General features: G+C 46.9%; 2 protein-coding genes across 2 annotated transcripts in view; one reads left to right on the forward strand and one right to left on the reverse strand.

Moving 5' to 3' along the window:
* LOC100990059 (ATP-dependent DNA helicase DDX11-like) overlaps nt 1-6,056 on the reverse strand; it is a 30,792-nt gene extending 24,736 nt beyond the window's left edge. Inside the window, 2 exon segments of the mRNA XM_063592997.1 lie at nt 1,782-1,929; nt 2,031-6,056. Coding sequence (XP_063449067.1) covers nt 1,782-1,929; nt 2,031-2,119 — 237 coding nt within the window. The 5' untranslated portion in view covers nt 2,120-6,056.
* Nucleotides 6,057-6,181: 125 nt separating this feature from the next.
* CLEC2D (C-type lectin domain family 2 member D) overlaps nt 6,182-14,328 on the forward strand; it is a 157,633-nt gene continuing 149,486 nt past the window's right edge. The window contains exon 1 of the mRNA XM_003829650.8: nt 6,182-7,069. The gene's annotated coding sequence lies outside the window, so the exon portion shown is untranslated. The remainder of the gene's footprint in view (nt 7,070-14,328) is intronic.

Below are 14,328 nucleotides of genomic sequence, written 5' to 3' on the forward strand. Positions count from 1 at the left end.
TCCCCTTCCCCAGACCACCTCCCGGAAGACCGGCTATTGGGCTTCAGCATCTGTACCTGCTGGGCCAGAGCTCAGAGGCACCTGCTCTGGAGAGACCGAAGACTCTAGGGAAAATCCCACAGATGTGCTGGCAACTGGAGGCCCCCAACAAAGGAGCCCAGCCTGGCAGCCACAGCCAGCCTGCCCTGCAGACTCAGCCTTTCTGTGCCCTGTTCTTCAGCATACACAGGCAGTCCAGGGCTGCCAGACGTTTGAGGAAAGCCTCCAAACGGACATATACCCTGATGTGGTGTGGGTGCGGCCGTCTGTCCCCACTAACACTCATGCTGAAATCTGTCAAGTCAGTCTGAGGAGCAACTAATTCAAATGACAGGGAAAGGATGGAGGATTCCAGGAGGGCTCCAAGGTAAAAATGGAATTGGTCAGTGCTGTGGACTGAATTGTATCCCCACCAAAATGCATGTTAAAAAAATGTTTTTAAAGAACAAAAACAAAACAAAAGAAGCTGTGTATGGTGGTGTGCACCAGTAATCTTGGATCTTGCCAGCCACCAGGTACTTGGGAGGCTGAGAGGGGAGGATCGCTTGAGTTCGAGACCAGCCTGGGCCACATAGTGAGACTGCCCATCTTAACAAACAAACATATGTGGAAATCCTAACCCCGCCATGTGACTGTACTACAGATCTGGCCTTCAAGGGTAAAGGAGGTCATAACGGAGCAGCCATAAGGGAGCAGCCCTTATCCTCATAAAAGAGAAAGAGACACCAAAGATTTGGTTTTCTCCTCCTCCTCTTTTCTTGCTCCACAGTAAGAACGCAGCCATCTGCAAGCCAGGAAGAGACCCCCTCCCCAGAACCAGAACCCTGCCAGAATCTGGATCTTCAACTTTCCAGCCTCCAGAATGGTGAGAAAATAAATTCCTGTTAAGTCACCCAGTCTATGGTATTTTACTATGGCAGTCCTGGCTGACTAAGACAGGAGTTATCTGTATGGAAAATCATATTGAGAGGCCACTGGATGATGTGGGAGGAACTGGCATAGGTATATTAAAAACTAAACTAACTTTAAAAGGGCAATTATTAACTAGAAAAAACAGAATATTAGGACATATTGTTCAAGACAAAATTATGTTCAAAACATAATCATAACACACTGGTTCACTCGGCAGAGACTAAAACTTAGAATTATATTTGAAGGATGGGGAACGGGAGGGAAAAGAGTTGGTAAGAAAGCCGTCTCATCTACCGTAATAGGTAGGCACCAATGACTTTAGCCTAATTTTTCTCAGACCACAGAGCTATGTTTAAGACTTTAGGCCGGGCACGGTGGCTCATGCCTGTAATCCTAGCACTTTGGGAGGCCGAAGCGGGCGGATCACGAGGTCAGGAGACTGAGATCATCCTGGCTAACACGGTGAAACCCCGTCTCTATTAAAACTACAAAAAATTAGCCGGGCGTGGCAGCGGGCACCTGTAGTCCCAGCAACTCAGGAGGCTGAGGCAGGAGAATGGCGTGAACCCGGGAGGCGGAGCTTGCAGTGAGCCGAGATCGTCCCAGTGCACTCCGGCCTGGGCGACACAGCGAGACTCCATCTCAAAAAAAAAAAAAAAAAAAAAAAAAAGACTTTAATAGAGGAAGTGACTATTACTCAGAAAGATAAACTGAGAGAGACTACTCTGCCCAACTTCAAACTATGAAAATCTCTGGATGGGCAAACAGGAAAAGCTAGCACGGCTGCCGTTAAGTTGTCCTTTTCAGTATCTCTCACTGTTCATACTCACAGTGCCAGTTGGACTCTCAAATATCCCAATCTTGCCAGCCTCCAAAACCCAGTACAGCTCTGCCATGAAGTCTTCCTGGATGGAATAGGGTGTGAAGGGAAAAGGAAAATGGATGGCACCAACCTTCTGTGTTTCATTAGCCATGGACCTAGGAAAAATAAATACAACATTAGGGAGCTCTCTCATGGTCCAGGAAGAAGTGGCTTGAAATCTGGAGCATTATTTAAGAGCAGTCTCCACACTTGTTACCAAATTTCTCCTTTTTTCTGGGAAGCAGAGACCATGTTCTCTCCATCCTTCGCAGGTCCACGAGGCCATACCAGAATCACGCACTCCATCTAGCGGCATTTAACGGCTGTAGCAGAATGCAGACCAGGAAAGCCCCTAAACCCAATCTCCCCTGCATTTCACCGTGGCTCCGATACCTTTCTAATGCCTCTACAAAAGGCTTAGAGCTCTCTTCTCAAAGACCAGCACCCCTAAGATCAAGGGTGTTGCTTATAATGACTTTTGCAGCTTTCTTCTCCCACGTCTCTGCAATGCACATTCACAAGCTGAAGCTACTTCACTTTATCCCGTGGTGAAGTCCTGGAAAATCATGACGCACAGGCAGAGGACCATAAGCACAGCTTGTTTGGATAGCGCAAGTTAACATACATGTCCTTTTTTTTTTTTCCCCGCAGACAGAGTCTCACTCTGTCGCCCAGGCTGGAGTGCAGTGGCGCGATCTCGGCTCACTGCAAGCTCGCCTCCCGGGTTCACACCATTCTCCTGCCTCAGCCTCCCGAGTAGCTGGGACTACAGGCGCCCGCCACCACGGCCGGCTAATTTTTTTTTTTTTTTGGTAGAGACGGGGTTTCACCGTGTTAGCCAGGATGGTCTCGATCTCCTGACCTCGTGATCCGCCCGCCTTGGCCTCCCTAAGTGCTGGGATTACAGGCGTGAGCCACCGCACCCGGCCTACACGTCCTTATCTTACAAGTATCTTTAGTTTGCTTCTTAGTTCATCCTGGCCTCCATTTCCAGCACCGACCAGAGCTGCCACCTACTAACTTTTCTGGCCTCAAGACCTGTGAGCTTTCTGTTTGGCTCCAGACAGGAGAGCTCTCTTCACAGCCACGGGGCTCTGGCTGGAACAGCTTCCCAGTACTGAGACCAGGCATTTCTCTTTCCTTGCTAGGCTAAGGTCTAAGAAAAACTCTGCTCCATGTTGACGTCATCTTTTTTTTTCTCCTCTTCTGAACCTAATTATCTCTGAGACAGTGATTCAAGGAAGAAAGGAGAAGTAAACGCTATCTGGAGGCCTGACTCTTCCATCCTGGTTCCCACACCTCTCTCTTTGGAACTCACTTCTCCAAGCTCTTTGCCAGGTCTGTCTCTTCTAAGCACAAATGTTAGTAAGTCCCAAACCCATTTTACTAATATTAGTAGATCGAGAGCCCGTCTTTATAACTTTGGCCTCAATAAGACTAGTGATAGTGTCACTCTACGAGGGGAAAGGTAGTTGCCACGATGCTCTTCGGTTTAGGGGCAATTAAAATGACTACAGATTGGTGGCAGTTTATGGATTTGCACAAGAAGAGAGAACTCACAGAACTAGCATTATTTTACCCTCTGTCTTTACAGAGGTATATTTGGCTGTTTTGTTAGCCATTCTGGGGACAAGAAAAAATGAAAAAAGAAAAACATGACTACAGAGGTAGAGGAATTATTACAAGAAGGGTAATTAAAAAACATGATTTACAATTCAATCCTGAGAGAGGGGTATGTACTGAAAAAGCTTTAACACATGAAGGAAAGGGGAAGAAAGGTACCTAACAAATTTTTGAGTACCTCCTATGTGTTAAACACTCTACAGTGGTCTTTTGCTTTTATTATCTCATTTAATCTGTACAACACTATAAGGATACAGCTACTGGATACTGATGCTTACAGAAATTAAATAAGTCACAGCTAAAAAGTGGAAAACCAGGGATTCGAATCCAGGTCCAAATGACTGTGCTTTAGTGAAGCTCATCCAGTCGCAAGAGATATCCAGCATAAGTGAAGGGAGGTTCACTGAAGGGAGGTTCACAAACTGAGAGTAAGAATTGAAACTATCTGGGAAAGGCCAAAAACAGAAGCAGACTAGAGCTGCAAGGCAGCTCGGACTTCAAGACAGCTCCAGGAACGTCACCAGCAAACACACACCCACGGGGTTCACTCTCCTGCTCAGCCAGGTGCCGGATACAGCCACAATCTCACTCCCTCAGCGCACTCGGTTTCTGCTTATCCCGAACTTTCGCTTACACGTGGCCTCATCAGCCCCTGGACCTTTCAGCTTCAGCTCCCACTGCCAAGTAAAAAGTCTTCATGTCTCCTCGTTCTGAATCCCAAGACAAAAAGCTGACCAGCAGCTCCTCTCAAGACAGAGCACTGCTCAGCCTGAGACTGGTCAGGCTCCCAGCCTCATCTACTCAGCTCGGGCCTTGCACTTGCTGCTCCCCTTGGCCTGGAGAAGGAGTCCTCCTCAATATCCAGGCTTTGGCTCACCTCCTCAGAGAAGCCTCTCCGGCTGTCTGGCCGCTGGACAGTGGTCAAACACCACCCCCACTCCTCACCCCCTAGCTTGCTCTAAGTCACTTTTTAAAAATCACATTACTCTGTATTTAATTTATTCATAGCTCTTAGCACCATCTGAACCTATTTATTCTTCCTCACTGGAATATACGTTCCATAAATAGAGGAACCTTGTCTGTCTTGCTCTTCTCTGGCTCCAGGACTCAGAACTAGGTGCTTCAACACCTCATAGGCATTCAACAAAAATCTGATGAACGAATGAGTAGCCAGCCAGACATCAGGGCTGTAAGTAAAGGTTTCTCTTCCGAGGCTGGGTAACGGAGGTCCCATGACTTGAATACCTATTAGTTAAATGGCCAGTTCTTTAATGGTTTCAAACCGTTTTCAGATAACCCCACAAAAACCCTGTGTGGTATTTTTATAAGCTCTATTTTATAGAGAAAGAAACTGAGACTCAGTAAACTTATATGACTTGCCCAAGGTCACTCAGCAAGTGCTTGAACTCAGGATTTGAACCACATCTGCCAGACCCCCAAGCCACCTGAAACTTTCTATCTCCTCACTTTTCCTCCCACCAGGGTAAGTGGGATAAAAAAGACAGACTTGGTGACCAAACTCTAGAATGACAACACTAAACAATACAGAAGAAGCGTAAGTATTATTTCACTTCCCCATCAGTGGTAATTATGGATCTCATTATTCCAGAAGCAGCACAGGCTAAATCATAGAGGTTTAGATAAATCTGAGTATAACGGATTCACTAAGCCCTATTAAAAACATTTGCAGTGACTTGTTCAGCCCTCTTCAGGTTGGCTGTGTGGAGGACAACCATCACCTCCCAGTGCCAAGGCACACACCAGGACAGCAAAGCTTATGCTCATAAAACGAGGTTAGAGTTGTGAAAGCACTTCAGGAACATATTAGTTCTTAACGTGTTCATTTTCTTCAGTCCCCAATTATCACTCATTACCGAGTACAGACTATTGTCGTGGGACATCCCAAGCCTCTGGGACTGTGAGAAAACACATTTCTGTGTCTAAGTCACCCAGTTTATGGTATTTTGTCATGGCAGCCGGGGCTGACCAAGACAACTATGTGGCAGGTACTACCTACCGTATGGCCCTAAAATGTTTTAACTTCACACACCTGGAAAGCACCACAGCCCCAAGAGAAAAGCTTTTCCGCACTGCTGTTAAGCCAGGGCCACACACTGCAGTGCTGCGGTGCTCCACCAGCTGGAGGATGGCCTGGCCCATAATACCCGCATTCCCACCTTGCTCTGGCCCTGTGTCCCCTCCAACGTGCATCCTGAGCTCGCAACCTGTGTGGAACCCAACCAGCTCTTATCAACATTTAAGTCCACTTTTATGACACTTCCGTCAACAATCTGGTCAACTGCACTCATCCCTGGCCTCCGTACTGTACCCTGCTCCGCCTCGATTCCCGCCCCGGGGGAAGCCAGACTCACGCAGCTAACTTTATCGGCTCTGGGCTCTGATTGCCAAGTTTAGGATCCCAGCTGTATCCTTGCTAAAGTTAGTATCGCTGGGGCTCAGTTTCTGTAAGAGACAGGTGGGTTACAAGCGCTCACTCACTGTTGCAGTGTCTTATCTACGTAACATAATCCATGAAAAGCTCAACACAGCTAGGCCAAATCTAAGACCCAGACACGCAACTGCTGTTAATGCCCACTCCTGCGCACCGCCCAGTTCCACCGCAGGCACAACCTTCCTAGGCCTACCCCGTCCCCACACAGGAGTTCCCGCTTGTCAATCACGCTGGCCCGGCCCTCCACTTCCGGAACGTTTTCCCGCTCCGGACGGGCCACCCACCTTTGCAAACAGGGGTCCGGCGCCGGAACAGACACCCAGTTTGCGATTTCACCAGTCTGCCCTTCCTCGTCCCGCTGCTCCTCGTCCTAAGAAGCTCTACTGCCACACAGCACTGCGCTCACCTTCTTCGCCGGCAGAATTGCTACGCTGAAAGCCAGGCCCCGGGAATCAGGGCAAACGCCACTGAATTTGAAACTGGCGGGTCCCCTCAATAAAAGGCTGCCGGAACAACCCCCGCCGCTGCGCATGCGCACTCCGGGACGCGCGCGAACACGCAGCAGCCAGAATCTACAGGGGCGTGGTTTGCGCGCGCAGAAACTTGGATCTCAACCCCAGGGCTAGGTGCCTCCTCCCGCTCCTTTCCGCCAGCTGCGGGGTGTGAAATTAATCCCCGCCGATTAGCGCCAGGTGTACTAAGCCCTGGATGGTTCCCTGACCAGATGAAACATCAGCCGATGTTCTAATGCCCGTCCCCTGGGCGCTGTCCCCGAGAGGGAAAACCTGTTTTCTGACCCCGGCTCTAGTCGGCCTCTGGAGGTCTGCAGCTGGGTTATTTTACCTCTGAAACGGACGACACCTGCCCCGCGCACCCCAGCGGCTCCTCCACACGGAGAGATGGTGTTAGTCAAAGGCCGTCTAGATGACGAGTTTATGAAATTCTTCCTGGCCCGTGCCGGGCACGACCTTGCAGAGAGCCCAGAAGATGAAGCCCCAGCCCTGCCAGGAGCTCACCTGCTAATTAGGAGGACAACGAATCAACTCACCTCCCTAGACTTTGCTTCTCCTTTATTCAGTGAGGGATTGGACTAGCTGGTCCTTAAGGACTTTTCAGAAAGTCTGGTTCTGGGAGATGACCAATGGGATCATCTTATGCTATGAGCTTTCCTGGAGTGACAGGTAATTGGTGCGCCTTCCCAGCAGGATCAGGGAGAGTTGCTGGGACTTGAAGGGAAGGCTTTTGGGGAGAGGAGCCAGTATTACAAACTATCGAAAAACTTGGAGGTGGGAAATTTGCGAAAGGTGATTCCAGGGTCAGCTTTTTTGTCACCTGCTTCCGACTTCGGCAGTTTGGAGAGGGCGAGTAATACCCTTCAGGGTCTTGGGATATGGCCCAGCAAAATTCTTAGAGGGTCTTTGGAGTCGTAGTTTTAAGTTTAGAATTAATGGGCAGAGTATTTAAATAGCCATTTCTCCAAAGATGTATACAAATGGCCCACAGGCTCATAAAAATGTTGCATTCCACCCTATAACATGTTTTTGCATAAAAAAGTTTTAAAATAACTGTTGTCTGGTAAATTGACACCTCTGGAATAGAACGTGCGCTAGGTTTTTTACCCTACTGCTTCAAACCCCATCCTACACACACACTCCTAGGGTGTGAATCATCCAGTTTAAGAAGCACCCTTGGAGAAACAAAGTTGATAGTGTGTCCAGAATTGATGGGTTCTTGGTCTCACTAACGCAAGACTGAAGCCGCAGACCCTCGCGGTATTAGTTTTTAAAGGCAGTGTGTCTGGAGGTTGTTCTCTCAGATGTTCCGATGGGTTCGGAGTTTTTTCCTTCTGGCGGGTTTGTGGTCTTGCTGGCTCAGGAGTGAAGCTGCAGACCTTCGCCTGAGTGTTACAGCTTTTAAGACGGCATGTACTGGAGTTGCTCGTTCACCCTGGTGGGTTCGTGCTCTCAACTAGCTTCAGGAGTGAAGCTGCAGACATTTGCAGTGAGTGTTACAGCTCGTAAAGGCAGTACAGACCTAAAAAAACAAAAAAAGAACAAAGCTCCCATACTGTGGTAAGAGAATCCCAGTGAGTTACCGCTGCTGGCTTTGGGCAGCCTGTGTTTATTCTCTTCTCTGGCCCAACCCACATCCTGCTGATTGGTCCATTTTACAGAGAGCTGATTGGTCTGTTTTACAGAGAGCTGATTGATCCGTTTTGACAGGGTGCTGATTGGTGCGTTTTTATAATCCCTGAGCTAGACACAAAAATTCTCCAGGTCACCACTAGATTAGCTAGATACAGAGTGTCGATTGGTGTATTTACAAACCGTGAGCTAGACACAGAGTGCTGATTGGTGCATTTACAAACTTTGAGCTAGATACAGAGTGCCGATTGGTGCATTCACAATCCCTTAGCTAGACAAAGGTTCTCCAAGTCCCCACCAGATTAACTAGATACTGAGTGCCGATTGGTTCATTCACAAACCCCGAGCTAGACACAGGGTGCTGATTGGTGTGTTTGCAAACCTTGAGCTAGATACAGAGTGCCGATTGGTGTATTTACAATCCCTTAGCTAGACATAAAGTTTCTCCAAGTCCCCACTAGACTTAAGAACTCAGCTGGCTTCACCAAGTGGATGCGGCAGGGGGCAGCAGGTGGAGCTGCCTGCCAATCCCGCGCTGTGCACCGGCACTCCTCAGCCCTTTGGGGGTTGATGGGACTGGGCACCGCGGATTAGGGGGCGGCGCTCGTCGGGGAGGCTCCGGCCGCGTAGGAGCCCATGGCTGGGGCGCCGGCGGGCGGCTCAGTCATGGCGGGCTGCTCAGTCATTGTGGGCTGCAGGTCCCGAGTCCTGCCCTGCGGGGAGGCAGCTAAGGCTCGGCGAGAAATGGAGCACGGCAGCTGCTGGCCCAGGTACTAAACCCCTCACTGCCCGGGGCTGGCGGGCCGGCCGCTCTGAGTGCGGGGCCCGCCGAGCCCACGCCCACCGGGAACTCGCGCTGGCCCGCAAGCGCCGAGCGCAGCCCCGGTTCCCGCCTGCGCCTCTCCCTCCACACCTCCCTGCAAGCTGAGGGAGCTGGCTCCGGCCTTGGCCAGCCCAGAAAGGGGCTCCTACAGTGCAGCTGCGGGCTGAGGGGCTCCTCAAGCGCGGCCAGAGTGGGTGCCAAGGCCGAGGAGGCGCCAAGAGCGAGCCAAGGTTGCGAGGGCTGCCAGCAGGCTGTCACCTCTCAATAGGACGTGAAGGTCGGTCGGGGTCTGGTTGTAGAAGGCTTTAAACAACAAGCTAATAAATTTATACTTCACACTGTAGACAAGTTGCAAGTCACTGAAACATTTTTAAACAGAGGAGTGGATTTGCAAATGCAGTGTCTTGGAAATATTAAGCTGGAAGCAGTGTGAAGGATGGTTTGGTGGGGAGAGACCAGAAGCAAGCAGCCAAGTTGGGTTGTGCAGTAAACCAGGCAGTGCAGTAGAGGCTTGGACCTCAAGAGTGACAATAGACATGGAGAGGACAAAGGCCGTACCCACCAGGCTGTAAATCTGCATTGTGTCCCTCCATCCTCCCCTTGCTTCTGCCCTGGAGGCTTACTCCAGGAGAAAGCTCTCTTACGTTAGGAGAGCTGTGCTCCTAACGTGAGGCCCTGGGCTTTGTCTCAAAGGTAAAGGCAAAAGTTCCTTATGTGGACTACCTCTGCATTTGTTATTAAACAGCCTTAGATGATGCCATTAATTGAATGAACTCAGAGGCCTTCTTGATAAACTCTCAAAACTCAGGGCTTAGGAAGAAAAGTGCTTGTACTAATGTAGAAATATTTTCTATAACCGGACAGTGAGAGCTATAGAAACCCATTATGCATTCTTCTTTGCCTTCACTGCTAGTGATCTCAGGGCTAAATATTGTACATTGTTTTAGTTTTCTTCGGCAAGCATTTTTTAATTTTGTTGTTGTTGTTCTCATTCCTTCTTGCTAATTTTAAGTGCATGTTCTAATAAAGTCTGACTGCCTGGCGGGCAGATCACGAGGTCGGGAGATCGAGACCATCCTGGCTAACACGGTGAAACCCCGTCTCTACTAAAAATACAAAAAAAAAAAAAAAAAATTAGCTGGGCGTGGTGGTGGGTGCCTGTAGTCCCAGCTACTTGGGAGGCTGAGGCAGGAGAATGGCGTGAACCTGGGAGGCGGAGCTTGCAGTGAGCCGAGATCACCGCACTGCACTCCAGCCTGGGCGACAGAGCGAGACTCCGTCTCAAAAAAAAAAAAAAAAGTCTGACTGCCTGGATCCAGATATTCCCCACTCCACCATTCAACTGGCTGAATGACCTTGGCCTATGACTTAAGCCTTCTGAGTCTCTGCTTTTCTCACGAATAAAATAAAGATAATAATAGGACCGATGTTCTAGAATTCTTATGAGATAAGTGAGATAATCCTGGTAACATAAAGGGCTTAACATCTTACATGTCATTGTGGAAGCTTAACAAATGGTAGCTATTACTGATATGAATTGGGTTTGGTTTCAGCGTTCCTCTGCTTTTATTATAAATTTCCTTAGATCCTCTTCTAGAAGGAGAGCATGTGGGAGGTACAAGTTTGTTTTCAACAAGCAATTCTCTCAGGAACTAAGAGTGAGAACTGAGTCACTTCTGCCATAAGGGCAGCAAGCCTTTCATGAGGGATGTACCCCCATGGTCCAAACATTGCCCACCAGATGCCACCTCCAACACTGGAAATCAGATTTCAACATGAGACTTAGGCCAAACAAACCACATCCAAACTGGAACACCTAGGTAGTGGGAAAGGCTCATGAAATGTGCCTGTGGTATAAGAGAAAACATTATTAGAGACTAGATTGTTCTGTCCCCAAAACCCTATATACCTCACTGTGGAACAGCGCAAGATGCACCCTAATAATATTTACTTCTCTGAACCCCAGTTTCTTGGATTATTATGTCTATCTTGATATGTTACTTTAGCTCATTAAGCCACACCGTAGTGGGGGTGGGACATGTTGTTTCTTCACATAATAGGTTGATGTACTTAGTCAAACTAAATTTTCAGTGGTGTTTGAAAATGGGGGGACTAGAACTCAGGAAGGTGGTAAAAGCTGGATATATGGATTTGATCACCCCTGGGAAACAACAACAACAACAAAAAAACATCTAAACTAAAGCTGTGGAGGTAGTAAGATTACTGAAAGGAAAAGTTTCCAAAAAGAAGGAGGTATCCACATATGAAAGAATGAAGTAGGATCCTTGTCTTATACAATATATCCAAATTAACTTAAGATGGATTTTCTAAAGTTAAAATGAAGTTAAAAATTAAAGTTAAAAGCTATAAAACTATAAAACTGGTAGAAGAAAACAGAGGGGAAAAGCTTTATGACATTGCATTTGGCAATGATTCCTTGGCTATGACACCAAAAAGCACAGGCAACAAAAACATTGATGATGAGTTGAGGGATTTGTAAAATAACATAAAAATAGATGAATTGGACAACAACAAAAGTTACAACTTCTGTGCATTGAAGGACAGGATCAACAGAGTGAAAAGGCAACCTACAGAATGGGAGCAAGTATTTGTAAATCATCTATCTGATAAGGGGTTAATAACCAGAATATATAAAGAACTTCTATATCTCAGCAACATGAAAACAATCTGATTTAAAAAATGGGCAAAATACTTAAATAGATATTTCTCCAAAAAAGATGTGCAAATGGCCCACAGGCACATGAAAAGATGCTCGACATCCCAGTCACTGGGAAAATGCAACTCAAAGCCACGATGAGGTACCACTGCAATCCATTGGGATGGCTACTATTACACACACACACACACACACACACACACACACAGCCAGGCACAGTGGCTTATACTTGCAATTCCAGCACTTTGGGAAGCTGAAGCAAGAGGATAACTTGAGGGCAGGTGTTCAAGACCATCCTGTGTAACATAGTGAGACCAGATCTCTGCAAAAAATTTAAAAAAATATTAGGGGGGAATCGTGGCACACACCTGTAGTCCCAGCTACCCAAGAGGCTGAGGTAGGAGGATTGTGTGAGCCCAGGAGTTCAAGGCTGTAGTGAGCTATAATTGCACCACTGCACTCCAGCCTGGGTGACAGAGCAAGACCCTGTCTCAAAAAAAAAGAAGAAAGAAAAAACCTCAACCCAAAAGGAGCAAAACAAAAAATAAATGATGGCAAGGATATAGAGAAATTAGAACTTTTGTACATGGCTGGTGGGAATGTAAAATGGTGTAGCCGCTATGGAAAAAAATTAAAAATAGAATTACCATATGATCCAACAATTTCACGTCTGGGTTTGTAAACAACAGAAGTAAAAGCAGTGTCTTGAAGACATTTTTGCACACCTGTGTTTATAACAGCATTATTCGCAACAGCCAAAAGGTAGAAGCAACCCAAGTGTCTATTGACAGATGAGTGGATAAAGTGTGGTATATACATACAGTGGAATATGATTCAGTCTTGGAAGGAAGTTCTGACACATGCTACGACATGGATGAGCCCTGAGGCTATTATTTGTATTAGGGTTCTCCAGAGAAACAACCAGCAGGGTGTGTGTGTGTGTGTGTGTGTGTGTGTGTGTGTGTGTCTACACAGAGCGAAAAAGAGGCTTAAAGAATTAGCTCATGCAGTTGTGGAGGACTGGTGAGTGAAAATCTGATTGTATTGGCTGGCAGGCTGGAGACCTAGGGAAGAGTTATGGTTCAAGGCCAAAGGCAGTCTGCTGGCACAACTCCTTGTTCAGGGGAAGTCAGTCTTTGCTCTAGTAAGGTCTTCACCTAATTGGATGAGGTCCACCCACATTACGGAGGGTAATCTGCTTTACTTAGAGTCCATTGATTTAATTGTTAATCTCATCCAAAAAACACCTTCACAGAAACACCCAGAATAATGTTGGCCAAATGTATGGGTACGGTGGCTCAGCCAAGTTGACACATAAAATTAACCATCACATTATACTCAGTGAAAAAGCCAGTCAAAAGACAAATACTGTATTATTCTACTTACATGAGGTTGCTAGAGTAGTCAGATTCATAGAGACAGAAAGTAGAAGAGTGATTGTCAGGGGCTGGGGGAAGGGCAAATAGGGAGTTGTTTTACGGGTGTAAGAATTTCAGTTTTGCAAGAGGAAAAGTTCTGGAGACTGGTCGCACAACAATGCGAGTATGTTCAACATGAATGAAGTGTACATTTGAACAGGGTTAAGGTACATTTTATTATGTATATTTTCTTAAAAGTTTTTGAAAAAAAATGAGGAACAGAGAATGACCTTTAAGAAATGTCCACATTTGAAGATGGGAAAGGAAGATGAGAGAATGATGAATCAGTGAAATAGAAGGCAGTTTACAGCTATCTGAGCCAAAGGACAAAATGATCAACACTGCAATATAGTACAGTCAAGGTGAACACTAATTAGAAAAAAGTCTCCTGGGTGTGATCATTCAAAGGGCAACTGCACTGAGTTGAGTGTTAATACATTAGTTTGAACAAAACCACTTTGCAGGGTGAAGATGACTCTAGGTGATGCGGTTAAAGGAGGAAACCTGGAGGGGCGGAGAGAAACAGGAGAGGAATGGACTTGAGGGTAGAAGGAAAGGAGACCATGCAAAGGAAGACCCTGGAGATACAGACAAAGTGAGAGGGCCACTTTTGCCTCTGCCTTTGACATTTCCTCCTGCCGGGTAGCCTGACTTGGTCAAGATTCTAAAAGTTATGAGATAAGGGGCCCCATAAATCAGACTAAGCTGGGGCAGCTGCCCTAAGAATGTGCAGCTAGGGACTGGTGGCAAGAAACAGACCATGGCAGGTTTGGAGAGATCCTCAAGGAGTCCAAGCCTGAAGTAAATTGCAGTGGAAGCCAAAATGTCAAAGACGAAGTACAAAGCTAGGCTGAAGGCCAAGTGGACAAATGCCAATGCACAGTCACGGGCTGCATAACGATATTTCAGCCAACAACAGACTGCATATAGGAAGGTGGTTCCATAGATTATAACAGAGCTGAGCAATTTCTGTGACCTAGTGGCATAGTAACTATCATAACATGGTAGCACAACGCATGACACATGTTTGTGGTGGTCCTTGTATAAGCAAACCTGAGTTGCCAGTGTATATGAGTATAGCTTGGAGAGTTACATACAGTACACAATACTTGATAATGATCATAAATGACTGTTACTGGTTTATGTGTTTACAATACTTTTATTATTATTTTAGAGTGTACTCTTTCTAGTTTTGTTTTGTTTTTGAGACAGAGTCTCGCTCTGTTGCCCAGGCTGGACTGCAGCGGCATAATCATAGCTCACTAAAGTGTTGAACTGGGCTCACGCCATTCTCTCACCTCAGTCCCCCAAGTAGCTGGACAACAGATGCACACTATCACACCCAACTAATTTTTTTTATCTTTACTTTTTGTAGAGA

Source organism: Pan paniscus, chromosome 10 (assembly GCF_029289425.2).
Source record: "Pan paniscus chromosome 10, NHGRI_mPanPan1-v2.0_pri, whole genome shotgun sequence".
Lineage (NCBI taxonomy): Eukaryota > Metazoa > Chordata > Mammalia > Primates > Hominidae > Pan > Pan paniscus.